The 26,129-nt window shown below is 42.5% G+C and overlaps 1 protein-coding gene across 8 annotated transcripts in view; it reads right to left on the bottom strand.

Moving 5' to 3' along the window:
- Positions 1-26,129, bottom strand: part of LOC137325306 (glucosidase 2 subunit beta-like) — a 205,672-nt gene that overhangs the window by 51,044 nt on the left and 128,499 nt on the right. For 3 of the 8 annotated variants that reach the window (XM_067990237.1, XM_067990243.1, XM_067990244.1), the window contains 2 exons: positions 21,215-21,358; positions 10,704-10,923 (listed from right to left, as the gene is read on the bottom strand). In XM_067990237.1, coding sequence (XP_067846338.1) covers positions 21,221-21,358 — 138 coding nt within the window. In that variant the 3' untranslated portion in view covers positions 10,704-10,923; positions 21,215-21,220. Of the gene's footprint in view, positions 1-10,703; positions 10,924-10,974; positions 11,384-21,214; positions 21,413-26,129 lie in introns of those variants that run through there. The other 5 variants (XR_010963861.1, XM_067990240.1, XM_067990239.1 and 2 more) reach the window with 3 other exon arrangements.

The raw sequence follows: 26,129 nt of genomic DNA, 5'->3' as shown, positions 1-26,129 counted from the left end.
TCACTGCATGGACTGCAGCGGTTCAAGAAGGCGGCTCACCACCACCTTCTCAAGGGCAATTAGGGATGGGCAATGAATGCTGGCCTTGCCAGCGATACCCATATCCCATGAACGAATAAAAAAAAGTGTGATCTTTGCTATTTGTTTCATTAATAACTGTCCATTAATTGTCAAATTTTGTTTGATAATGCTCCTGTGAAGCGCCTTGGGACGTTTTACTACGTTAAACGTGCTATATAAATGCAAGTTGTTGTTGTTATTAATGATTTGTTACTGAACTGCTGGGTAACTCTGATTACATTTATGCATGTCTGTTAAGCATTTATGTACCCAACATTAAGTTGTGATTTGTAACCAATAAATAGTGTTTAGTGCATGACTTGTGGTCTGGCTTCTTCCATGAGGATTTGGCAAGGGTAAATTCACTCACTCAGCAGCTTCATGGTAACCTAATCGAGGGTTAGTGAATTCAATTCATTTTCATCTGATATGGGTTAAATGCAAGACTGTTCGGCCAGCCAAGTCGGCATCGTTCATTCCTCGGCCTATGCTGGGACATAAAACCTCAGACAGTTCCCCAGTGAGGAGTTCAAGGACAGTTTTAAGGATTTGTCTGGTTCCTCGGCATATATTTGAAAAGATACTGAAACCCAGGGTTCTTATAATGACTTCTTACTATCCTTTCATGAGTTGCATAGACTCTGGTATAGCAGGTTTCTTTGGCCACTAAATTAAATTTGTTACATATTAGAGCGTGATTGGCCTGGAAATATGGATTGTGGGGGGGGGGAATTACTTTCAGATTTTGGTAATCTCCTTGAAATATTCCAGCATTTCTTCAACCTATTCTGTAAAGATGAGTTCTTGCTTGTAAGGGAGTCCTAACAGCTTTCCTTGGTGATTCTCAAGACAGCTAAAGATCGGTAGTAATGCAAGCCTACATAATAGGTGGCCTTAGTCAAAATAGCATGCCCCCATTTCAAGAGCACATTTCCAAAGTTGGCTTCCAGTCCACAAAATATTATTCATCATTGGAAATTTATCATCCCTTATTGGGAATGGGCCCATCCTGAATCGGTGTAATGGTGGTGGATAAATTTTACCCAATACATCTGACATGCATTTACCCATTTTGTAATGTACCTTGAAAGTATACCATCTTGTCTCACCATAAAATTTCTTAGATTCCTTCTCAGGCATTTTATTACCTTTCTGTAGATTTTGCCTATACCTGGACTATAAGCAAGGAATCTTGCCAGGGGATGTAAAAAGGGCCATTAGAACAAAGCTTGTCCATCCTGGTCAGGACTAATGTGAATTAACTCGGACCTTTACAATGTAAATTCAAATATAAACTACAGATCAGAAGGGTAAGTAATTTCAGAAAACCTATGGAAGTAGGATCAGGAGTGAATATGATCTGAAATTTAGTAAGGGAGCATGCATCAAAACTGATGGCATTTGGACAAAAAATCTATTAAGCGACCTACCTAGATGATGTTGAGGTATAAGTGCCAGGTGATACAATAATTCTCACCTGTTTCCCTTCTTCTGAATCAGAAGACTCAAAAGAGCTGGCTGATGCAGCAGGATTTTCAATACTTCTGAATGGCAATTGGCTAAATATCACACCAGAGTATTTTTTTTATTCGTTCATGGGATGTGGGCATCGCTGGCAATGCCAGCATTTATTGCCCATCCCTAATTGCCCTTGAGAAGGTGGTGGTGATGAGCCGCCTTCTTGAACCGCTGCAGTCCGTACGGTGAAGGTTCTCCCACAGTGCTGTTAGGAAGGGAGTTCCAGGATTTTGACCCAGCGACAATAAAGGAACGGCGATATATTTCCAAGTCAGGATGGTGTGTGACTTGGAGGGGAACATGCAGGTGGTGTTGTTCCCATTTGCCGGCTGCTCTTCTCCTTCTAGGTGGTAGAGGTCGCGGGTTTGGGAGGTGCTGTCGAAGAAGCCTTGGCGAGTTGCTGCAGTGCATCCTGTGGATAGTACACACTGAAGCCACAGTGCGCCGGTGGTGAAGAGAGTGAATGTTTAGGGTGGTGGATGGTGTGCCAATCAAGCGGGCTGCTTTGTCCTGGATGGTGTCGAGCTTCTTGAGTGTTGTTGGAGCTGCACTCATCCTGGCAAGTGGAGAGTATTCCATCACACTCCTGACTTGTGCCTTGTAGATGGTGGAAAGGCTTTGGGGAGTCAGGAGGTGAGTCACTCGCCGCAGAATACCCAGCCTCTCACCTGCTCTTGCAGCCACAGTATTATATGGCTGGTCCAGTTAAGTTTCTGGTCAATGGTGACCCCCAGGATGTTGATGGTGGGGGATTCGGCGATGGTAATGCCGTTGAATGTTAAGGGGAGGTGGTTAGACTCTCTCTTGTTGGAGATGGTCATTGCCTGGCACTTGTCTGGTGCGAATGTTACTTGCCACTTATCAGCCCAAGCCTGGATGTTGTCCCGGTCTTGCTGCATGCGGGCTCGGACTGCTTCATTATTTGAGGGGTTGCGAATGGAAGTGAACACTGTGCAATCATCAGTGAACATCCCCATTTCTGACCTTATGAAGGAGGGAAGGTCATTGATGAAGCAGCTGAAGATGGTTGGGCCTAGAACACTGCCCTGAGGAACTCCTGCAGCAATGCCCTGGGGCTGAGAGGATTGGCCTCCAGCAACCACTACCATCTTCCTTTGTGCTGGGTATGACTCCAGCCACTGGAGAGTTTTCCCCCTGATTCCCATTGACTTCAATTTTACTAGGGCTCCTTGGTGCCACACTCTGTCAAATGCTGCCTTGATGTCAAGGGTAGTCACTCTCACCTCACCTCTGGGATTCAGCTCTTATGTCCATGTTTGGACCAAGGCTGTAATGAGGTCTGGAGCCGAGTGGTCTTGGCGTAACCCAAACTGAGCATCGGTGAGCAGGTTATTGGTGAGCAAGTGCTGCTTGATAGCACTGTTGATGACACCTTCCATCACTTTGCTGATGATTGAGAGTAGACTGATGGGGCGGTAATTGGCCGGATTGGATTTGTCCTGCTTTTTGTGAACAGGACATACCTGGGCAATTTTCCACATTGTCAGGTAGATGCCAGTGTTGTAGCTGTACTGGAATAGCTTGGCTAGAGGCGCAGTCAGTTCTGGAGCACAAGTCTTCAGCACTACAGCCAGGATGTTGTCAGGGCCCATAGCCTTTGCTGTATCCAGTGCACTCAGCCCTTTCTTGATATCACGTGGAGTGAATCGAAATGGCTGAAGACTGGCTTCTGTGATGGTGGGGATATCGGGAGGAGGCCGAGATGGATCATCCACTCGGCACTTCTGGCTGAAGATGGTTGCAAACGCTTCAGCCTTGTCTTTTGCACTCACGTTCTGGACTCCGCCATCATTGAGGATGGGGATGTTTACAGAGCCTCCGCCTCCCGTTAGTCGTTTAATTGTCCACCACCATTCACGACTGGATGTGGCAGGACTGCAGAGCTTTGATCTGATCCGTTGGTTGTGGAATCGCTTCGCTCTGTCTATAGCATGTTGCTTCCGCTGTTTAGCATGCATGTAGTCCTGAGTTGTAGCTTCACCAGGTTGGCACCTCATTTTTAGGTACGCCTGGTGCTGCTCCTGGCATGCTCTTCTACACTCCTCATTGAACCAGGGTTGATCCCCTGGCTTGTTGGTAATAGTAGAGTGAGGAATATGCCGGGCCATGAGGTTACAGATTGTGCTGGAATACAATTCTGCTGCTGCTGATGACCCACAGCGCCTCATGGATGCCCAGTTTTGAGCCGCTAGATCTGTTCTGAATCTATCCCATTTAGCACGGTGGTAGTCCCACACAACACGTTGGATGGCATCCTCAGTGCGAAGACGGGACTTCGTCTCCACGAGGACTGTGCGGTGGTCACTCCTACCAATACTGTCATGGACAGATGCATTTGTGACAGGTAGATTGGTGAGGATGAGGTCAAGTATGTTTTTCCCTCGTGTTGGTTCGCTCACCACCTGCTGCAGGCCCAGTCTTGCAGCTATGTCCATTATGACCCGGCCAGCTCGGTCAGTAGTGGTGCTACCGAGCCACTCTTGGTGATGGACATTGAAGTCCCCCACCCAGAGTACATTCTGTGCCCTTGCTACCCTCAGTGCTTCCTCCAAGTGGTGTTCAACATGGAGGAGGACTGATTCATCAGCTGAGGGTGGCCGGTAGGTGGTAATCAGCAGGAGGTTTCCTTGCCCATGTTTGACCTGATGCCATGAGATTTCATGGGGTCCGGAGTCAATGTTGAGGACTCCCAGGGCCACTCCCTCCTGACTGTATATCACTGTACCTCCACCTCTGGTGGGTCTGTCCTGTCGGTGGGACAGGACATACCCAGGGATGGTGATGGAAGAGTCTGGGACGTTGGCTGAAAGGTATGATTCTGTGAGTATGGCTATGTCAGGCTGTTGCTTGACTAATCTATGGGACAGCGCTCCCAATTTTGGCACAAGTCCCCAGATGTTGGTGAGGAGATCTTTGCAGGGTCGACTGGGCTTGGCTTGCCGTTGTCGTGTCCGGTACCTAGTGGTCCAATGCCGGGTGGTCCCTCCGGTATATAAAATAGAGATGAGAAATGCAAATGACAAAGGCTGTTGGGACACCTATCAAGGCTAGTATCAATAACCTTTCTGAAGCAGAGTTGAAAACCTTGTTCCAGTTAATATTAGGTCAAAGCAACAATTGCGATGTTGTACACTTAATATCCAGCAGCATCAGGAAAAATTCTATGATGATTGGACTTGATCGGGAGACACTGTTCTCATCCAAGGACATCCCAGAATTAGTCCTAGCACTGAATGGTTTGGAACGTTCAACTGAAACTGCTGTTTCAAATGACACAATCCCCTGAGACAAAAGAATTAAAAAGTATGCAGACATGCTCTGTTCTTGGTTCCAGTTCACATATATCAGGTACAGTGGAGAGGTTAATAGGCAACAAATCTAGTCCTAAGTAGCAACTTAGGAACTTCTTTGTAACTATAAGCACCAACGGGGGTGACTGCAACTCAAGATCAGATGTTCAATATCCTAACTAAGGTGTTAGCCAAATAAAGTTTTGAACTAATATGAAGTGACACCTATACCCTCCCTGGAGAACTTTAAGTTTGATGCTTCCAGCAACACAGAGGACTGGGGTTGCCTCTGTACTTGTTGATGTTATAGTTTTAGGATAAGAGATAGTGAAAAACTGCTGGAAAGTAGAAGGATATAATCGTAAGAAACAAAAAAAGGATAATAAAAGGAAATTTGGTCAAGCAAACCTATCTCTTTTTGGTTGATCTCAACTCCATGATTGCTCTCAAACCACTTTATCCAAAAATATATCAAGTCACCTCATTATACAGTTTGCCTCAAAGGCTTGGCTTTCTTAACCCTTTATATAAAGTAGTTCTGCCTGAATTTCTCATTTGCTTCTAATTATGAACCATTTGCCAGTGTGAACCAATCAACTTCACCAATCTTAATCATTTCCAAAACTTTTATCAAGTCACCTTGAAGTCTCCTCTTTTCCATGAGAACAAGCTCAACTTCCTTAATCTTTTTACATAATCTAAATTCTAAAGATCTGGCATCTCTTTGTTGCCCCACACAGCACCCATTCAAGTTCTGTAAAATCCTTCCCATTGTTTGGTGACGAATACTGCACACCATACTCCAGATGGGGTCCATTGTCACCGATTGTGTCTACTGCGATCTTGTTTGCCTTTTTTCACTCCAACTATACACAGGGCTGATAGTTTCCCAAATCCTTTCCTGTGTGGTATACTTCATGGCTATTCCTTTCAACACAAAACCAAATGCTTTCTGCCTGACGTGTAGTGATTGTCCCAGTGAGATTTTTTGGCAACATTAGTTCAACTGACTGGATGGAGATTTTTTTTTGTACTAGAATTAAGTACTAGCTTTCTTGAATCAATCTGAAATGCTAAGTCGGTTACCATGCAAGAGCTCTTGACTGGATTTATAGACAATAGCAAAACCAAATTAATGGCTCCCTGGTTCTATTAGTACATTTCTAACTATAGAGCTTTTTGCCATTAAGCAGACTACAGAGTTTTGACTGTTGGGATAGAATCATAGAATAGGATCATAGAAAGGTAACAGCAAGGAAGGAGGCCATTCAGCCCATCAAGTCCGCGCTGGTTCTATGCAAGAGCAATCCAGCCAGTCCCACTCCCCCGCCCTATCCCCACAGCCCTGCAAATTATTTCCTTTCAAGTACTTACCCAGTTCCCTTTTGAAGGCCATGGTTGAATCTGCCTCCACCACCCCCTCGGGCAGTGCATTCCAGATCCTAACCACTCGCTGTGTAAAAAATATTTTCCTCATGTCACCTTCGGTACTTTTGCCAATCACCTTAAAGCTATGTCCTCTGGTGCTTGACCCTTCCACCAATGGAAACAGTTTCTCTCTATCTACTCTGTCTGGACCCTTCATGATTTTGAATACCTCCATCAAATCTCCTCGCAACCGACTCTGTTCCAAGGAGAACAACCCCAGCTTCTCCAGTCTATCCACATAACTAAAGTCCCTCATCCTTGGAATCATTCTAGTAAATTTCTTCTGCACCCTCTCTAAGGCCTTCAGGTCTTTCGTAAAGTGCGGTGCCCAGAACTGAACACAATACTCTAGTTGTGGCCAAACCAGTGTTTTATAAAGGTTCATCATGACTTCCATACTTTTGTACTCTAGGTCAGAAATGGGGATGTTCACTGATGATTGCACAGTGTTCAGTTCCATTCGCAACTCCTCAGATAATGAAGTAGTCCATGCCCACATGCAGCAAGACCTGGACAACATCCTGGCTTGGGCTGATAAATGGCAAGTAACATTCGCGCTAGACAAGTGTCAGGCAATGACCATCTCCAACAAGAGAGAGTCTAACCACCTCCCCTTAACATTCAACGGCATTACCATTGCCGAATCCCCCACCATCAACATCCTGGGGGTCACCATTGACTAGAAACTTAACTGGACCAGCCATATAAATGCTGTGGCTACATGACCAGGTCAGAGGCTGGGTATTCTGCGGCAAGTGACCCACCTCCTGACTCCCCAAAGCCTTTCCACCATCTACAAGGCACAAGTCAGGAGTGTGATGGAATACTCTCCACTTGCCTGGATGAGTGCAGCTCCAACAACACTCAAGAAGCTCAACACCATCCACCACCCTAAACATTCACTCCCTTCACCACCGGCGTACTGTGGCTGCAGTGCATACCATCCACAGGATGCACTGCAGCAACTCGATTATGCTTCTTCGACAGCACCTCCCAAACCCGCGACCTCTACCACCCAGAAGGACAAGAGCAGCAGGCAAATGGGAACAACGCCACCTGCATGTTCCCCTCCAAGTCACACACCATCCCGACTTGGAAATTATCACCGTTCCTTCATTGTCACTGGGTCAAAATCCTGGAACTCCCTTCCTAACAGCACTGTGGGAGAACCTTCACCGTACGGACTGCAGCGGTTCAAGAAGGCGGCTCACCAGCACCTTCTCAAGGGCAATTAGGGATGGGCAATAAATGTTGGCATGGCCAGTGATGCCCACATCCCATAAACAAATATAAAAAAATTAAACTAATGGTGTAAGGGGATATGATATTACACTGTAATGGTGGAGGGGTGGATATATTATTCTGTAATGGTGTAGGAGGAATATGATATTACATTGTATGGGTGTAGGGAGGATATATTACAATGCAATGTTGTAAAGAGGGCATGAAAACCCCCATACCATTACAGTGTGATATCATATCCCCCTACACCAGTACATTGTAATATCATATCAACCCTACACCAGTACAGTATAATGTAATGTATCCCCCTACACCATTACAGTGTAATATATGTGCCCTACACCAGTACAGTGTAATATTGTATCTCCCCTACACCATTATAGTATATCATAGCCCCATACACCATTACAGTGTACTATGATATTACACTGTAATGTTGTAGGGGGATATGATATTACACTGTAATGTTGTAGGGGAGATATGGTATTACACTATACTGGTGTAGGGCAGATATATTACACTAATGTGTAGGGGGATATATTACATTACACTGTAAAGGTGTACAGCAGATATAGTACACTGTACTGGTGTAGGGTGCATATGATATCACACTGTACTAGTGTAGGGGGATATGATATTACACTGTGCTGGTGTAGGGCAAATATATTACATTGTAATGGTGTAGGAGGATATATTACATTACACTAATGGTGTAGGGAGGATATGATAGTACACTGTAATGGTGTAGGGATATATATTAAGTTACACTGTAATGGTGTAGGGTGCATGATATTACACTGTAATGGTGTAGGGCACATATGATATTACACTAATGGTGTAGGGGGATATGATATACTGTAATGGTGTAGGGGGGATATGATATACTGTAATGGTGTAGGGGGATATATTATACTGTAATGGTGTAGGGGGATATGATATACTGTAATGGTGTAGGGGGGATTTATTATACTGTAATGGTGTAGGGGGATATGATATTATACTGTAATGGTGTAGGGGGATATGATATTATACTGTAATGGTGTAGGGGGATATATTATACTGTAATGGTGTAGGGGGTTGATCCTGAAATGCACCCCCGCACCTTCTAAAATCCAGCATAATGACTCAACAGTAGAATGTTTCTAAAATTTCCTTTAATCAAGTTTGGTTCTTAAATTGTGCTTTTAAGATAATAGAAATCTAAACCTGAGTGCCAGGATCAGCCAGAGTACTAAACTGTATCAGTTGAGCTATAGCTAGATGCACAGCTATACTACAGACAACATAGTATGGTACTGCCAGTGCACTATAGCTGCTAATTCAGGAAATTCATCCTCAGTTTTAGTTAGCTACTATCTTAAAAAGCACAAGTTAACAAATTTCTTGCTAGCAGGAGATTAAAATCCCATTAGGCTCATTATGCTAGTTTTCTGCCAGAACAGGAGCTCATTTCAACAGCAATCAGTGGTTATTGTTGAAACATGCTCCTGGACCTCCAGAAAGCCAGCATGCACTAATGGATTTTTCTTCAAATAGCCACTTCATAACAAATGTATTGCTTTAAAGCCAGTATTTAACCTTGAGTGCTGGGATCAGCGGAATATCAGCTGCATTGTATCAGTAGAACTACCATATCAGTTGTAGCTGTAACACGGCTGCATGCCATTCTCTACCTGCAGCTGATAAAAGTATAGCACTCCAGCTGATGTCAGTGCTCAGTTTTATGTCTCTAGTGTCTTAAAAGTTGAACAATCAAATTTCTTAGCAGCAGTATAATTTTTAAAATTCTAATCAGTCAAAATTAAATGATTCACATTACAGGGGGCAGAATGATTCTTGTCACAATAGGTTACAATAATCACAAGATTAGTTATGCAATGTCATGCCATGACAAATCGGTTACCAACTTCAGTTTTTTCTTCTGTTGTTGATATCAGCCATAAGGTTAAGAGGATAATCTCATAGATGCAGAACAGGAAGATCTAAGTGTTTTTAACTAAAAAAGCATTACTCCAATTTTTCCAGCTGGGAGGTTGTGAAAAAGTACAAAATTTAACGGAATAAGGAACAAAAATGTGATGCTAATTCTCTTTTGATCTGAAAAGTATAGATTATACCAAATGCAATCTATATTATGAAATCATGGCCTTGCCTTAGGTTTATCAATTATTTATTCAATTGGAATGCTACAAATCCATGCCAGTGTCTTTATCCATATGACAGAAAGAACTTGCATTTATATCGCCCATTTCACAACCTCAGGGCCTCCCAAAGTGCTTCCCATCCAATGAAGTACTTTTTGAAGAGCGGTCACTATTGTAATGTAGGAAAACGCAGCAGCCAATTTGCACACAACCAGATCCCACAACAGCAATGATCATTTTAGTGGTGGTTAGTTGAAGGATGGCCAGGATAGCGGGAGATTACCCCTGTTGTTCTTCGAATAGTGCCATGGGATCTTTTATGCTCACCTGAGAGGGCAGACAGGATCTCGGTTTAATGTCTCATCTGAAAGATGGCACCTCCGACAATGCAGCATTCCCTCAGTACTGCACTGGGGTGTCAGCCAAGATTATGTGCTCAAGTTTCTGGAGTAGGGCTTGACCCACAATCTTCTAACTCACAGATGAGAGTCCGATCACTGAGCCACAGCTGACACCTCAAATAACATGTGCCACCTAATTTAATCCCACTCTCCACTTGCTCCCCATATCTTTTCATATTCCACTTTTTCAAGTACTGAATTCCCTTTTAAAATAGCTTATGGACTCTGCTTCAACAGTTTATGACAGAAAATTTTACATTCTAACCATCTTTGTAAAGATTTTTTTTTTCTAACCTCCCCCTAAATTAGTTTTGTGATTTACTGTCATTCGTTTGATGTTCAGTATGCCAAGCGAAGATATCAAGAAATCATACAGTAAGATATATCCACTATGCAGGTCAATATCATCCTTTTCTATACTGCATGGAATTCAGCAGTAAATATCAAGTGACAGATCAACATGAAAAAGAGTTTAAAAATGAGACATTGAAAAATTTTCCAAATTTCCCTCAATTTCTCCAGCTTTGAAACAAATCAATGCAATAAAACAAGTTATTTATTGTATAGTAACTATTTCAGACACATAGCTGGTAAAATTATTTAATTTGGAAACCTGATGTAATTGTACTGATTGTAAATAAGACAGTTAATACTTCATTTTCACATGATGCTTACGCTTCATTTACACAACAACCAGAACAATTTGCAGAGATTCTCCTTCTTATCACCATTTATGGTAGAGAACTAATGTACAACAAATCCAAATGTGATCCTTGGAAATAAGTATTGAGGTATTCAGTGGAAAGAAACTGCATAAACCTGAAAACAAACATATTTTGTTATCAGTCTTTATTAAACATTAATTAAAATTAATTCTTAAGTCTAATTAGATTCATACTTCAAAACAGTGGGAACAACTCTTCATGGTACATGATTTGGATTTCTAGGCATCAAACGGTTTATTTTTTTTAAAAAGTGATTGCTAAACTCAAAGTTTATGAAATCTGAGCATGGATGGTATAATGTATTATAGCACTGCACCATAAAGTGAGCAACTCAGCTGCAGCTGTCATTTTCACACGACCTTCTCCTAAATGTCAAATTGCTGATCTCATTTGCAATGTTGGGAGGCAGAACCTAGCAAAGGTGTGGTGCCTATCCAAGGAAGGAAAATTTGGCAGAATTTTCAGTTTGGAGCATTCTCCCTGGTCACAGAGTAGCACTGCCAAAGACCAGATAAAGATCATTGATTCTCTTAAAAGGAGTGCCATCTGGGAGGCTACAGAGCAAGAAAAAGAGGGATGAATAACGTTATTAAAAAGTTAAATTTGCAAACCAACATACAGTATTGAATTAGGTCAGCATAGTTAGCAAAAGTATAAAAAAAACATTTAAGCAAAAAGTAGCACAATCTATTAGGTTCCTAAGTAACAGTACATCTATTATACACAAGCTCCAATTTTCCCAAAATGGTAAAAATATGGTCAAGCTGGCCCACGGCGTAAGTTTACAACACCAGCAGCTCAGAGAATGGGCCACACCAAACTTCCCTCTAATTTAAATAGGCTACTGGCACATGAAAAGCTTGCCCAGTTTGCTGTTCCAAAGCTGCAAACTCCAACTTCGAAAAAAGTGCACTACGCAACTTTGGCACAATGAAATTGTGTGTGCAAAAGAGCAATGGTTGGCATACGATGCTTGAAATAGTACCCTCCCAGCAGATTTTGCAGTTCCCAACTTAGATTTGTGCCATGTTTGACAGACTGCACAAGAAATGTATTAATAAGTCAGGAATAGAAAAGAATGAACAAACTTGCATTTATATAGCACCTTTCACCTTCTCGGGATGTTCCACAACACTTTACTGCCAAGCAATCAGTTACATTTTTTTTGATGTGTAGTCACTATTGTTTTGTAGTCAAATGCGGTAGCCAATGTGTGTACAAGATCCTACTAACAGCAAATGAAATAAATGACCAGTTAATCTGTTTTGGTAGTGCTGGTTCTGGGTGAATGTTAACCAAGACACAAGAGGAACTCCCTACTCTTCAAATAGTGCCATGGAAGCTTTTATGTCCACCTCAGTAGGCAAATGAGACATTGGTTTAAGGTCTCCTCTGAAAGACAGTAGTTCTGCACTGAAATGTCAGGTTAAATTATGTGTAGCTCCTTGAGTAGGGCTTGAACCCACAATCTTTTGAATCAGAAGTGAGAGTGTTACCACTGATACGCCAATACCAGTGTTTTCTTCATTTGCAGCAAGGTACGAGGGACCAGGATAACTGCACTGACTCAGTTGGCGACCTTGCTCCATGCAACTTGTACCTGTGCTTTTACCAAAGGCCTTCAGGCCCAAATAGGGCCTCCTCCTTCGGTGCACCTACTGCAACAGCACCTCTAACTCTACAGCATCAAAGGGATTAGTGTTGCTGACATGCTTCTGCTGTGCCATTGTGAACGATTAATCCTCTTTGAGGTTGCAACCACAACTTCCCCATTAATGGTGAACTGCATTTCAGCCAAGTGTTATAGGCCAAACTGTCTGGGCAAGTTTTTCATGTGCCAATAGCCTATTCAAATAACTCCTTCACCCGCACCATCAGCTAGCTTAAACCCATTTTAACATTATTGCAAAATTGGGGCTAAACAGTCAAAATAAAAAGCCAAACCAAAAAAAAAAACACCAATATTCCTCTTCTACAACCTCCAAAAATCAAATTCAAAAAATGACAGCTCCCCTTTAAATGTTAACATCCTGTCAGTAGACATGCTAGTAACTTGGGATGCCTGTTTCATATGGGCATGCTGAATGCATATTGCACTCCTGCTGTGAATACTAGGAAATTGCACATGCACTCATTTAAATCCATTCATGTGTTGTTTCAACATTTTGATGAAGCTCTCACCTGTTTTTGGTGCCCTGCGCCTAAGACCCAACTAAATGGAAGCTTTCAGGTTTCACAAACTGGACATCTGGAGAGCACAATCACTGGCCAGAATTCTGACTCTTCCTACCCACTGGTAGCATAAATAATCAGAAAGTTCAGACCAAATTTTCTTTCTTGGACTACCTGCATTCCTTTCCTGATATCATTTAATAAAACAACACAGGGCTATGAGCTTAGATCTTCAGCTTCGTTCAGCATTAAAACATCTTTTATTCATAAGTGGACATGCACCCAAGATTTAAGCAGTCAGATGCGCATATCACTTTACATTTCTTCTGTGCAATTTGGCACCTACTTTACATGATATCTAGATGTCTAGAGGTTTTCTCTTCCATCATTATTGGGTACATGCAGACACTGCGACAACGGATGAACGGACACCGCACAACAATCGCCAGACAGGAGGGTTCCCTCCCAGTCGGGGAACACTTCAGCAGTCAGGGACATTCAGCCACCGACCTTCGGGTAAGCGTACTCCAAGGTGGCCTTCGAGACACACGACAACGCAAAATCGTCGAGCAGAAATTGATAGCCAAGTTCCGCACCCATGAGGACGGCCTCAACCGGGATCTTGGGTTCATGTCACGCTACACGTAAGCCCACCAGCGAACAAAAGCTATCTGTTTTTAATATAACGGGTCATTTGCTGGCTTTCTCTGCCTTCCAGATGTTTCCGCCTCTCTCTCTCTCTTTTTTTCCTGTTTGTTTTTTTTGTTGAATGTATATTTGGGTGTTCTGTAGGTAACACCTCTCTGTCTGAACACGATGATTGCCTTGGCAACAGGCAGTTGCAAAGGCAGTCTGTAATCACCATGTATTGTTCTGTGATTTATAAATGCGTAGGCTTCGAGGAGTTCCTGACATTTACCTGAGGAAGGAGGAAGCCTCCGAAAGCTTGTAGATTTCAAATAAAATCGTTGGACTATAACTTGGTGTTGTAAAATTGTTTATAATTGTCAACCCCAGTCCATCACCGTCATCTCCACATCATTATTGGGTACAGTTGGTATTCTTATAATGAACAGACTTCTTTATATTTTCCAGATGCTCCCAATTCATATGCCAAGGGCTACCTTCAAGGAGTTTTACCACAATCTCAGATAATAAGCAGCCCTGCATCAGGCTTTAATGTCTTTATCTCCCATCACTCAAGATGGTGTCACATCTCCCAATTGCATAATTTTGCAACTGAGCCCCTCAAATGGGGTCAGTGTTAGGCCAGATACTTTCAACACAGGTCACCTAATATTTTGAAAAAGGTTTTCTGTGGTCTACAAGTCCTTTAAAATGCTCCATTAGTTTCACTGGCGCGGTTTCAACATCCTCTCTTAGCCTTGGGGGCACAAGAAAAGCCAGCTGATTATTAGAGACTTTCTAACTTTATTAGCTTTTAAAGGTCGAACTGGGGACCCATTATAAATCTATTCTCATTTCAACAAAACCCAGTGACCATCTGACAGCTTAAAGAAAACTTAGGAAGTAGGCCAATTAATATTAGTGGAGGAATGGAAGAGTACTGTATCTGCTTCATACAACAATTCTAATAGCAATAATTTAAGGGAGGGGCGGGTGAAATTCTTGTATCATACTTGGCAATTTCTAGCACAGCTAAATCACTGAAACAGTTTAGTGCATCTTATGTGTTGGCAAGACTGTGGCGTAATTAGCAGTCTCTTTCATATATTCTAGATGTGTTCACAGAGGGAACAATCTCTGTTATATTTAAGCAGTTCAAGTCTCTGACTGAAAGAACCATTGATCATTGTCCACTGGTTGAGATTCTATTAATTCCTGACATGGGTAGTCTTACTGACCTCTATGAACTGCAACTCTGTGCATCCCAACCACAAGGAGCCAGATGTTGCTGTGGGAGCTATCTACCTGGATCAAGATATCATGGACAATAGCTCAGATGGGATACAGCACAGTCACAGGTTAAAACAGTTTGAGCTCCTTCAAGTATGAAAAGCAGGCAAGCCTATGCCACACATGACAGTGGTCAAGTCCCCATGTTGATTTGTTTCAGAGGAGAGATTAGCTGGCATATTGGGCTTCTGCAACTCTCACCTCCCACCTTAATACACAGTGGCCCCCTGACTGATCACAATGCTGCTCTTCCTTTCAATATCTATATTTCTAATCGCTTTGTAGATCTCCACAATTGGATAGTAACCCTTGAACATCATAAGGATGTTCACTGCCTAATTTGTCCCTTGCTCTGCGAGCCTCATGATTCTGGAGTTTTGAGTCAATCTAGGCTTTCTTGGACCCACACATGCATTATTGAAAAGCTCTGCTCAGTGACTGTGGGTTTGTTTCTTACATGGCACGCTGGAATTTTTATTAATTTCACATGACTGCATATTGATCTTTTATTCCTTACTGTTGTCTTATATGTTCATTTCATTCACGTGTTTTGCATTTTGGTATGGTTTTTGAAAGTTGCTTCCACGTCCAAATATTAATGGGCTTACAATTTTACTAATCAAACTTTAAAGCCTTCAAATTCTCATTCAGTTACCAGGAGTGTGGTAGTTTGCAAGCAATTTAGATTGCAATAAAAATTGAAATATAAAGTTTAACAGAACCTGTGAGAGAAAAACATATAAGGATGTCAAGGCCTTGGAGAGGGTGCTGAGGAGATTTACTAGAATAGTAACAGGGATGAAGGACTTCAATTACGTGGAGAGACTAGAGAAACAGGGATTGTTCTCCTTAGAGCAGAGAAGGTTAAGGAGAGATTTGATGGAGGCGTTTAAAATCATGAAGGGTTTTGAGAAAGTAAATAAGGAGAAATTGTTTCCATTGGCTGAAGGGTCGGTAACCAGAGGACACAGATTTAAGGTAATTGGCAAAAGAGCCAGAGGTGAGAGGAGAAGAAATTTTTTATGCAGCGAGTTATGATGACCTGGAATGCACTGCCTGAAAGGGTGGATGCAGATTCAACAGTAACTGCCAAAAGGGAATTGGATAAATACTTCAAGGATAGAAAATTGCAGGGCTATTTGGAAAAAGCAAGGGAATGGGACTAATTGAATAGCTCTTTCAAAGCACCGAATGATCTCCTTCTATGCTGTAAAATTCTTGGGGGGTTAAAATGGGTCGTATAGCGCCCGTATATTAGGCACTATGCGACCAACTAAGACTCGGAAATGGGATTTGAGATGCGCGTGCACTTCCGTCGGGAAGTGCTCAGGACATCATCTTGGTAAAGGGGCTTGCACACGCGCGACTAACGACCGCCGACAGCATGTAGAGCAGCAAGATTATAGAATCATAGAAAGTTAGGGCACAGAAGGAGGCCATTTGGCCCATCATGTCCGTGCTGGCCGAAAAAGAGCTATCCAGCTTAATCCCACCTTCCAGCACTTGGTCCGTAGCCCTGTAGGTTATGGCAATTCAAGTGCACATCCAAGCACTTTTTAAATGAGTTGAGGGTTTCTGCCTCTACCACTCTGGGTGAAAAAAATTCTCCTCAGCTCCCTTCTAATCCTTCCACCAATTTACTTTAAATCTATGCCCCCTGGTCACTGACCCCTCTGCTAAGGGAAATAGGTCCTTCTTATCCAGTCTATCTAGGCCCCTCAGAATTTTATACACCTCAATTAAATCGCCCTACAACCTCTTCTGTTCCACTGAAAACAACCCCAGTCTAACCAATCTTTTCTCAGAGCTAAAATTCTCCTCATAAATCTCCTCTGTACCCTCTCATGACCCAAATCAGTGTGCAATGCCACCGCTGTCGTTTTGCAACTCCACATTCCACCCACGCCCTTAACCTCGTACAGCTGAACACGACATTAAACGGCATTAAGGACCCCCCCCCCACAACCAGCACTATCGAAAGGGCTCATGAATGCTTACAGGTAAATTGCTGGGTTATTTTTTCTGGCTGCTGATGCAACTCTATGTTTTTTTGGAGGATACCTATACTTAGCTAAAGTTTACATAAGTACCCTACAGGGAGTGGTCTGGCTGGTCTTGCAGTACTTTTTGTGTCATTTAAAATATTGTGCTGAAAAAAGTTGCTTCCAGACATGGATGGCGTGGTAGGGCTTCCTCTGGGAATTGAACATGACTGGGAGAATGAAGAGAGACCATGCAGAGCAGGACAAACTGCTAGAAGTGGGAGGGGGAGGGGGAGGAGAACACTCAGCAGGAGGCCATATCTGCAGAGGGTCTTCAGGGAGAATTCTCTTACCTCAACTTCAGTGACAACCAGTACATCAGACATCTTCGGTTCGCAAAAGAGGTCGTGACTGAAATCTGTCAACTGCTGCAGCCAAAACTGCAGCCTCAGAGCAGGGCAAGGACAGCATTGCCTGTGGCTGTCAAGGTGACCATGGCTCTTAATTTTTATGCCTCTGACCCCTTTCAGGCTGCTGCTGAAGATATAAGCAACATCTCGCAGTGGCTCTGCAGTATAAGGGAGGTCACTGAGACTCTCTATACAATGAGAAACACATTCATCTCATTCCCTCTTGCCAGAGAGAAGCAGGAGGAGTGAGCACGAGGTTTTGCACGGATTGCAGGCTTCCCCATTACTTTTTTTTATTTGTTCATGGGATGTGGGCGTCGCTGGCAAGGCCAGCATTTATTGCCCATCCCTAATTGCCCTCGAGAAGGTGGTGGTGAGCCGCCTTCTTGAACCGCTGCAGTCCGTGTGGTGAAGGTTCTCCCACAGTGCTGTTAGGGAGGGAGTTCCAGGATTTTGACCCAGCGACGATGAAGGAACGGCGATATATTTCCAAGTCAGGTTGGCGTGTGGCTTGGAGGGGAACGTGCAGGTGGTGTTGTTCCCATGTGCCTGCTGCTCTTGTCCTTCTAGGTGGTGGAGGTCGTGGGTTTGGGAGGTGCTGTCGAAGAAGCCTTGGCGAGTTGCTGCAGTGCATCCTGTGGATGGTACACACTACAGACGGTGGTGGAGGAAGTGAATGTTTAGGGTGGTGGACGGGGTGCCAATCAAGCGGGCTGCTTTGTCCTGGATGGTGTCGAGCTTCTTGAGTGTTGTTGGAGCTGCATTCATTCAGGCAAGTGGAGAGTATTCCATCACACTCCTGACTTGTACCTTGTAGATGGTGGAAAGGTTTTGGGGAGTCAGGAGGTGAGTCACTCGCTGCAGAATACCCAACCTCTGACCTGCTCTTGTAGCCACAGTATTTATGTGGCTGGTCCAGTTTAGATTCTGGTCAATGGTGAGCCCCAGGATGTTGATGGTGGGGGATTCGGCAATGGTAATACCATTGAATGTCAAGGGGAGGTGGTTAGATTCTCTCTTGTTGGAGATGGTCATTGCCTGGCACTTGTCTGGCGCGAATGTTACTTGCCACTTATCAGCCCAAGCCTGGAGGTTGTCCAGGCCTTGTTGCATGCGGGCACGGATTGCTTCATATGCAGGGTGCCATTGACTGCACTCACCACCCTTTGAGTGAAAAAATTGTGCCTCTGGACCCTTTTGTATCTCTCCCCTCTCACCTTAAATCTATGGCCCCTCGTTATAGACTCCCCTACCTTTGGGAAAAGATTTTGACTATCTACCTTATCTATGCCCCTCATTATTTTATAGACTTCTATAAGATCACCCCTAAACCTCCTACTCTCCAGGGAAAAAAGTCTCAGTCTATCCAACCTCTCCCTATAAGTCAAACCATCAAGTCCCGGTAGCATCCTAGTAAATCTTTTCTGCACTCTTTCTAGTTTAATAATATCCTTTCTATAATAGGGTGACCAGAACTGTACACAGTATTCCAAGTGTGGCCTTACTAATGTCTTGTACAACTTCAACAAGACATCCCAACTCCTGTATTCAATGTTCTGACCAATGAAACCAAGCATGCCGAATGCCTTCTTCACCACCCTATCCACCTGTGACTCCACTTTCAAGGAGCTATGAACCTGTACTCCTAGATCTCTTTGTTCTATAACTCTCCCCAACGCCCTACCATTAACGGAGTAGGTCCTGGCCCGATTCGATCTACCAAAATGCATCACCTCACATTTATCTAAATTAAACTCCATCTGCCATTCATCGGCCCACTGGCCCAATTTATCAAGATCCCGTTGCAATCCTAGATAACCTTCTTCACTGTCCACAATGCCACCAATCTTGGTGTCATCTGCAAACTTACTAACCATACCTCCTAACTTCTCATCCAAATCATTAATATAAATAACAAATAACAGCGGCCCCAGCACCGATCCCTGAGGCACACCGCTGGTCACAGGCCTCCAGTTTGAAAAACAACCCTCTACAACCACCCTCTGTCTTCTGTCGTCAATCCAATTTTGTATCCAATTGGCTACCTCACCTTGGATCCTGTGAGATTTAAACTTATGTAACAACCTACCATGCGGTACCTGGTCAAAGGCTTTGCTGAAGTCCATGTAGACCACGTCTACTGCACAGCCCTTATCTATCTTCTTGGTTACCCCTTCAAAAAACTCAGTCAAATTCGTGAGACATGATTTTCCTCTCACAAAACCATGCTGACTGTTCCTAATCAGTCCCTGCCTCTCCAAATGCCTGTAGATCCTGTCTCTCAGAATACCCTCTAACAACTTACCCACTACAGATGTCAGGCTCACCGGTCTGTAGTTTCCAGGCTTTTCCCTGCCGCCCTTCTTAAACAAAGGCACAACATTTGCTACCCTCCAATCTTCAGGCACCTCACCTATAGCTGTCGATGATTCAAATATCTCTACTAGGGGACCCGCAATTTCCTCCCTAATATTTAAGTGGACAGGACAGTCGAAGATTAAATTTAATATAGATATATAAGTGGAAGGTGCTGCATATTGGAAGAAAAATGGGTGATATATATACTCTAGGAGGGGTAGAGAACTAGCTAAAGGTGAGGTTGGAAGAAATCAGAGATTATTAACAGGCTCAGCAATTAAGGATCAACAACTGAAGCAACAAGGATACAGAATGGTGAACTATATTGCTAAATCACCAGAGCACAAGAAAGAACATACATTTATATTGCATTGCATCATGTTTTATCAGAAATGTCTCAAACCACTTCACAGACAACAAACTGCTAGTCAGAGAATGTCATACTGAAATCGTACAGGGATCTGATTGGACAAAACCATGAGCACCGTATCTAGTTTTGGTCACTTAGACACAAGAGAAATATTAAACCTGAAGGAAGTGTAGGACAAAGCCATGAGGGTGATCCCGTGTCAGAGGACAGAACTATGAGGGTAGGAGGCTGGAGAAACTGTGGCTCTTTATCCATAGAAGAAAGTAACCGAGAAAGGATGTTGTTTAAGATGCTAAACTATCAAAAAGGCATATCTGGAATACGGCCTCAAGGTAAGCCATTACAGTAGGACAAGGAGGAGAAGGGTGAATTTATATCAAATGTTAAGAAAAATTTCTGCACACAAACAGTAATCAACATTTGGAATAGATTTCTGGGTACGGCAGTCAAGGTAATGATCTTAATCATTCAAGAGTCATTTGGTTGTTATGAAGGGAGCTGCAGGTACAAGTAGTTATTTAGTTGTTGTGAGGGGAACTTGTAAGTATTCCCTCTTGATGAATAAGCTAAGATGGGCCAATGGTCTTCCTTATCTGTGTTTATCTTACGCTGTTGTGAAATAAGGTTTTTCTGACTTTATTAGAATATACAAAAATCATGGCTACAATTGACCAGGACATCATGTTATCAGCTAAACAATTTTTTTCCCCCAAAACTCCAATCAATATTTTTCTTCAGCAGTAGTGAAAAGCAGTCTTATCACAATTCATTACAATAAATTTTATAAGCATTAGAAATAGATAGAAATCATGTTTGGACATTAGGTGACAGAAACCAAGTAGATTTTGAAAGCTGCCTTGGAAAGTGTCAAATTCAATGTGAAAAAAATAACATTGATTAAATGAGATTAATGGTCATTGTCAGAGCTTGTTGCTCTAGGACTGCTGTCGTCCTTATATTTCAGCTACATGTACATTTTTGTCATAGTTGTGAAATTCTAATTAGACTTGCGATAGTTCTTTTTGTCAAAGATTGCTATTTTTTCTTCACGCAGCAATAGGAATAACACATTAAAGCCTGTGTAATTTGCCTTTGTGCAAGTAAATATACAATGTCTGATGGAAGATGCTATCTTTCCAGTCAATGTACTCATACTCTACAAAATAAATAACTAACCTTCAATTACAGTTCATCATGCTCTATGGCCAGTTCTTGGGGCTCCTTGCATACAGCTGGTGTCTGCATCTCCATCAAATAATCACATCTGCTTGGTTCTGTGCATGAGGTTACTACGGTTTCTTTGCCACAAGACAGTTTCACCTATAAAATAAGATGATTTCCTTCAATTTTGACTACTCCGAGAAGGTGACACTCCTAGAAAAAAAATCATAAAAGACATGTTGAGATAAATTCACCATGTTATATGTGCACAAGCTTAAATTCAACCAATAAAACTGAGCATCTCACTTTAACCGAGTTGTCACAAAGTGAGCGTATGTCAATCTTTGGCCAAAGCATATATATTTAACAAAAAAACTTCTACTGTGATACCTGAACTCACAATTAATACCTTGTATTCTACACAAAGCATTGAAGAAATCTGCAATGCAAATAAAGCTTCTAAATTAGGGGAACTCTCTGTCACAAGTACATTTGCCTAATGAATCTGAATTATGCTCAAAATGTACTTACAGCTTCTACATTGCTTACTATGCATACCCATAAATGCATGATCAGTTACTGACACATAGGATGGGGTTCAGGATGGACATATATATGTCAGAGTGTGTGCTCCTTCAACCTACAACATTTCAAGACGACTGATAAAAAGAAAAAAACTCAAATGCTGGAAACCTCAAATAAAAATAGAAAATGCTGGAAATACATAGCAGGTCAGTCAACATCTGTAAAGAGAAAAGACAGGTTTTGACCTTTTGGGTCTGTATCCTTTATCAGGACTCTACATCTGAAAGGGTGTATACTCTTCATCTTTATCAGAATGAATCTTTCATCAGAGTGGGTGGGTACTCTTCATCTCAAAACTACTTTTCTGCTTGCATAACAAGATGCCACCTCATAGAAGGTAACAGATCCATAAAGGAAGAGGGTCCAGAAATGACAAGCCCTCACTCACACACAAGGATATACACAAACATCAAACACAGTATCTCGCAGTGCAGACTCTGTTTGAAAGTGTGCCCTGAAGTCACATTCTAACATTGGTTCCTTTTCTGTATAGTGGACTGTAACATTTTGGGACTTTTCCCTTGACTTAATATTTACTATGACTTAATATTTAAAGCAATTTAGAGTGTTGATTAGAATGGTTCCCAGACAGGCCAGTCATCAGAATTTTTATTTTATATGTTAATGAACTTTATTATCTCAAAGTTAGTGTAAGTTTGGTCCTGAGTATTTCTCATTGTTGTGAAAGAATGGATTTTAATATATCCAGCAGGTACCTTGGCTGAACAAGACCGACCGATGTGGCAAGCACCTACATCAAGGGGTGGCATTTCATTCATGGTTTTAACTTTGATTGGCAGCTCAGCAGGCTAATCCTTGGTACAGAATTGTGGGAGGGGTCAGTTACCATCCTCGTCTTTCTCTCTCTCTCGTCAGTAAGAGTTAGTCTGGGAAAAGAGGGACTCCAGGCTGAGGTACAAATGCATACATCGAGGAAACAATGACCTGTTAGTATAGAAAAAGCAAGCTTAACAGTAAGTTTTACATGGAATTTGGTACGTGAAGCATTAGGAAATTATGCATCTCACTGGAAAATTGTATTCTATTTGTTCACGTATTCAAAATGAAACAGTTTGTTGGTGCTTCATCACTAGAGCGCTTTTCTGTTTGAATTTCATAAAGATAGGAGAATGCAAGTGGTGGTACATAAAAGTATTTAGCACACACAAAGCTCTAAGTTACGATCTCCAGGTCACAGTATCGCTTACCTAGATACTGAATAGTAAAAGTGTGCTCCAGATCATAAGGGACATGAGATCCACTTATGAGAGTGACCAGGGGTGCTGAACCCAAGAGAATACTTAATGTAAGACTATGAAATTGGTGACATTGACCTGGAGGAGTAGCTTGCCAGCATTGCCAGTGACTCAGAACAGGATAATACCTTACAATACTCTATACCAACATTTGCAAGCATTAACACAGCTGCCCACATCTCAGAGGTGGAGTTAGTGATCTTTAAGAGGTAACACTGGCTGAGGCAACCCCTATCATTAATTCTAAGTTACCCTGCCAACCGGCATGGTATTCTTTAGCTTGCAGTTAGATACCTGGTTGCTCCCTGAGCTTGCATTGTAAGACAGCCTTTTAATATCTGTTCTTTTACCATCTTCCTGTTCTGATCGGTAAATAAATGCTTCAATTACAGTTGGCTTCTCAGTAATTCTGCAAACAATATTTGGTTTTCTTTCGACATAAATGTTCACAATAGATTCTGATGCCAAGAAAAATCAAAAAAGAATCAGAGCAAAAAAACAAAATCTAAAGTTAAAAGCCACTGAAAAAATAAAGAAGTCAAACATGGAACTTTCCTTTATGCCCATTCTAGTTGGGACGAACAGAGTCCATAGTGTGATCTTAAGTGAACTAAAGACTCAGTGGTAGCACTCTCACCTCTGAGTCATGAGTCAAAAGGTTGTGGGCTCATGCCCCACTCTGGAGACTCAGATACACAATCTAGGCCGGCACTTCAGTTCAGTACTGAGGGAGTGCTGCACTATCGGAGGTGCCGTCTTTCAGATGAGATGCTAAACAGAGGCCCCATTTGCCATCTCAGGCAGACGTAAAAAATCCCATGACACTATTCAAAGAAGAGCAGGGGAGGTCCCCTGGTGTCCTAACCAACAACTGTCCCTCAACCAACACCTAAAAAAAACCTATGTAATTTTACTTGCTCAGTCACCATAAAGATGTGGATGTAATAATATCAACAGGGATGCCATGCCAAGGACAGCACATCTCTGTTGACATAAGACAGCATATTTCCAAATCTCTTGAGTGTAGAATACATTTATTTTTATATGGAAAGTATGGAACGTTTTGCCTGTGGTGGCTTTGTCCTGTATACATTAACCTTATTTCTTGTGTCACAATTTTTCAGTCACAATTTATGTCAACATTTATAAGGAGTCACACCTGTTTCTGTTAATATATATGTAAACACTTGGCTGCCACACATCATCTGTCTTCTTTAATATAAAAGGTTGCATGCCTACAAACACTAGGTGGCACTGGCGTAACTCCCAGAATTCCTCTACCTCTGTTGTCCAATGCAACTCAAGACACCAACTGTAAGAATACTAATAAGCTTACAATGATTTAATTTAACATATCTTCATCCATTCCTGCCAGTTAAATACCCTGCTCACAGCGAAATAACTCCCAGTCCTGCTCTTCCTCACTCCTCTCGACCAGCTGTAAGCCCAGTGTCTGGGCAATCTACCATGCTTCTATCCAATCCAGTCCTCAGGCTACCCAGTGCTTGCTCTCCCCGCTGAGCAGCTTCTTCATAGTTTCCCAGCGCTTTGTTCTCAGAAGTCCTGATAGCACTATAAGTAATTCTATTCCGTTTATAGCACTATTAACACTTTAAATTGCTGGTTTCCTAGTGTTAAAAATCCTATGAAGAGGAGCGCATCAGGGATCTGGGGGGGGGGGGGAACTTGGGTCTGTAGTGGATGGGGGGAGGGGACGACTCAAGCTTTTTGCATCAGGCTATTGGGGGAGGGGGTGATTGGGGCTAACAACAGTAAGTGGCTAAAAGGAATAGGAAGCTGATCTGGAGGGAAATGGGCTGAGAGACTGCAGAGGATTGAGCCTCAGGGAGCTGGGGATTACAGGCAGGAAATAGGGAAAGTGAGGGCAAGCATTAGGATAGGTGATAAAGCAATAAAGACCTAGGAGGATGTAGGATGTGTATGAATGGTGCAAAAGGAATGGGATCAAGGAAACGATATAAGCAAAAGGATGGGGAAGAGGGAGTCAATGAGGGTAGGCAGTTGTGAGTGGAAAGGGCTTGAAGCAAGTGATCAGAAATAGCTTTGTCAGTGAATAAGACCTCAGATTCAGAGATGATAAGGTCAAGAGGTTGGCCAAGGATACAATTGAGAGATTGAATATGAAGGTTGAAATTTGAGAGAGAATAGGAAAGTGGTGAAATTCAAGGAGTGGGGGCAGAGAATTGACGTGTAAATCACCAAAAATGAGAAGTCACAGTGCAGAAGTTCAGGGAAGAATTCTCAGCAAGGAAATTGGCAGTGGGTTTGAGGGAATGGTAAACCCATGAAGCTTTTCAATAAGAAGCATGATGGATGGAAAAGGGCGAGATGTTTGAAGGAAGAAAAGAAGTCGGAAGAATAATTAGATGTGTCGAGGAGAGACTTACTGATGATAGCCACACTACTGCCAGGGCAATTAGGGTGGCACAGATGGTGGAAAGGACGCTTCAGTAATTGTAATCCTAAACTTGAGCTGCAGACCATGCTGCAGTTAATCCCAACACTCAAGTTTCATTATTCACAATGAGTGTCATGGTAAGGGATAAATTAAAGAGGAAAACACCGGTGCACAACCCAGTCAATTGTTATTAGCTTCCATGCACCTTTAGTGCCATACATTTATTTTGATCCTTGCATTAATACAAAACATTTTTAAGTTGATCCTTGACTTCTTCCTTCCCTTACTTGATTGTTAGTTTAAATTTGCACTTGTACCCCTCCAAGGTTAATGTATCTTAGGAACATGGGAACAGGAGTAGGCCATTCAGCCCTCAACCCTGTTCCGCCATTCACTTAGATCATGGTTGATCTGTATCTTAAATCCATCTAACTGCGTTGGTTCCGTTTCTAAGATTCGGTGCCCAAAACTGATAGTAGCACTCCAGGTGAGTCTGATCAAGGCCATGTACAACTTCCTCACTTTTGCATTCCAACCATCTTGAGATAAAGGCCAACATTCCATTAGCGTTTTTGATTACATTTTTTGTACGAGTGCATTAGCTTTTAGTGATCTGTGCACATGGACAACTAAATCCCTTTGTTCCTCCACAGCTCCTAGTCTCTCCCAA

Source organism: Heptranchias perlo, chromosome 9, assembly GCF_035084215.1.
Source record: "Heptranchias perlo isolate sHepPer1 chromosome 9, sHepPer1.hap1, whole genome shotgun sequence".
Taxonomy (NCBI): Eukaryota; Metazoa; Chordata; class Chondrichthyes; order Hexanchiformes; family Hexanchidae; genus Heptranchias; species Heptranchias perlo.
This window is presented reverse-complemented; position numbering and strand designations above follow the sequence as displayed.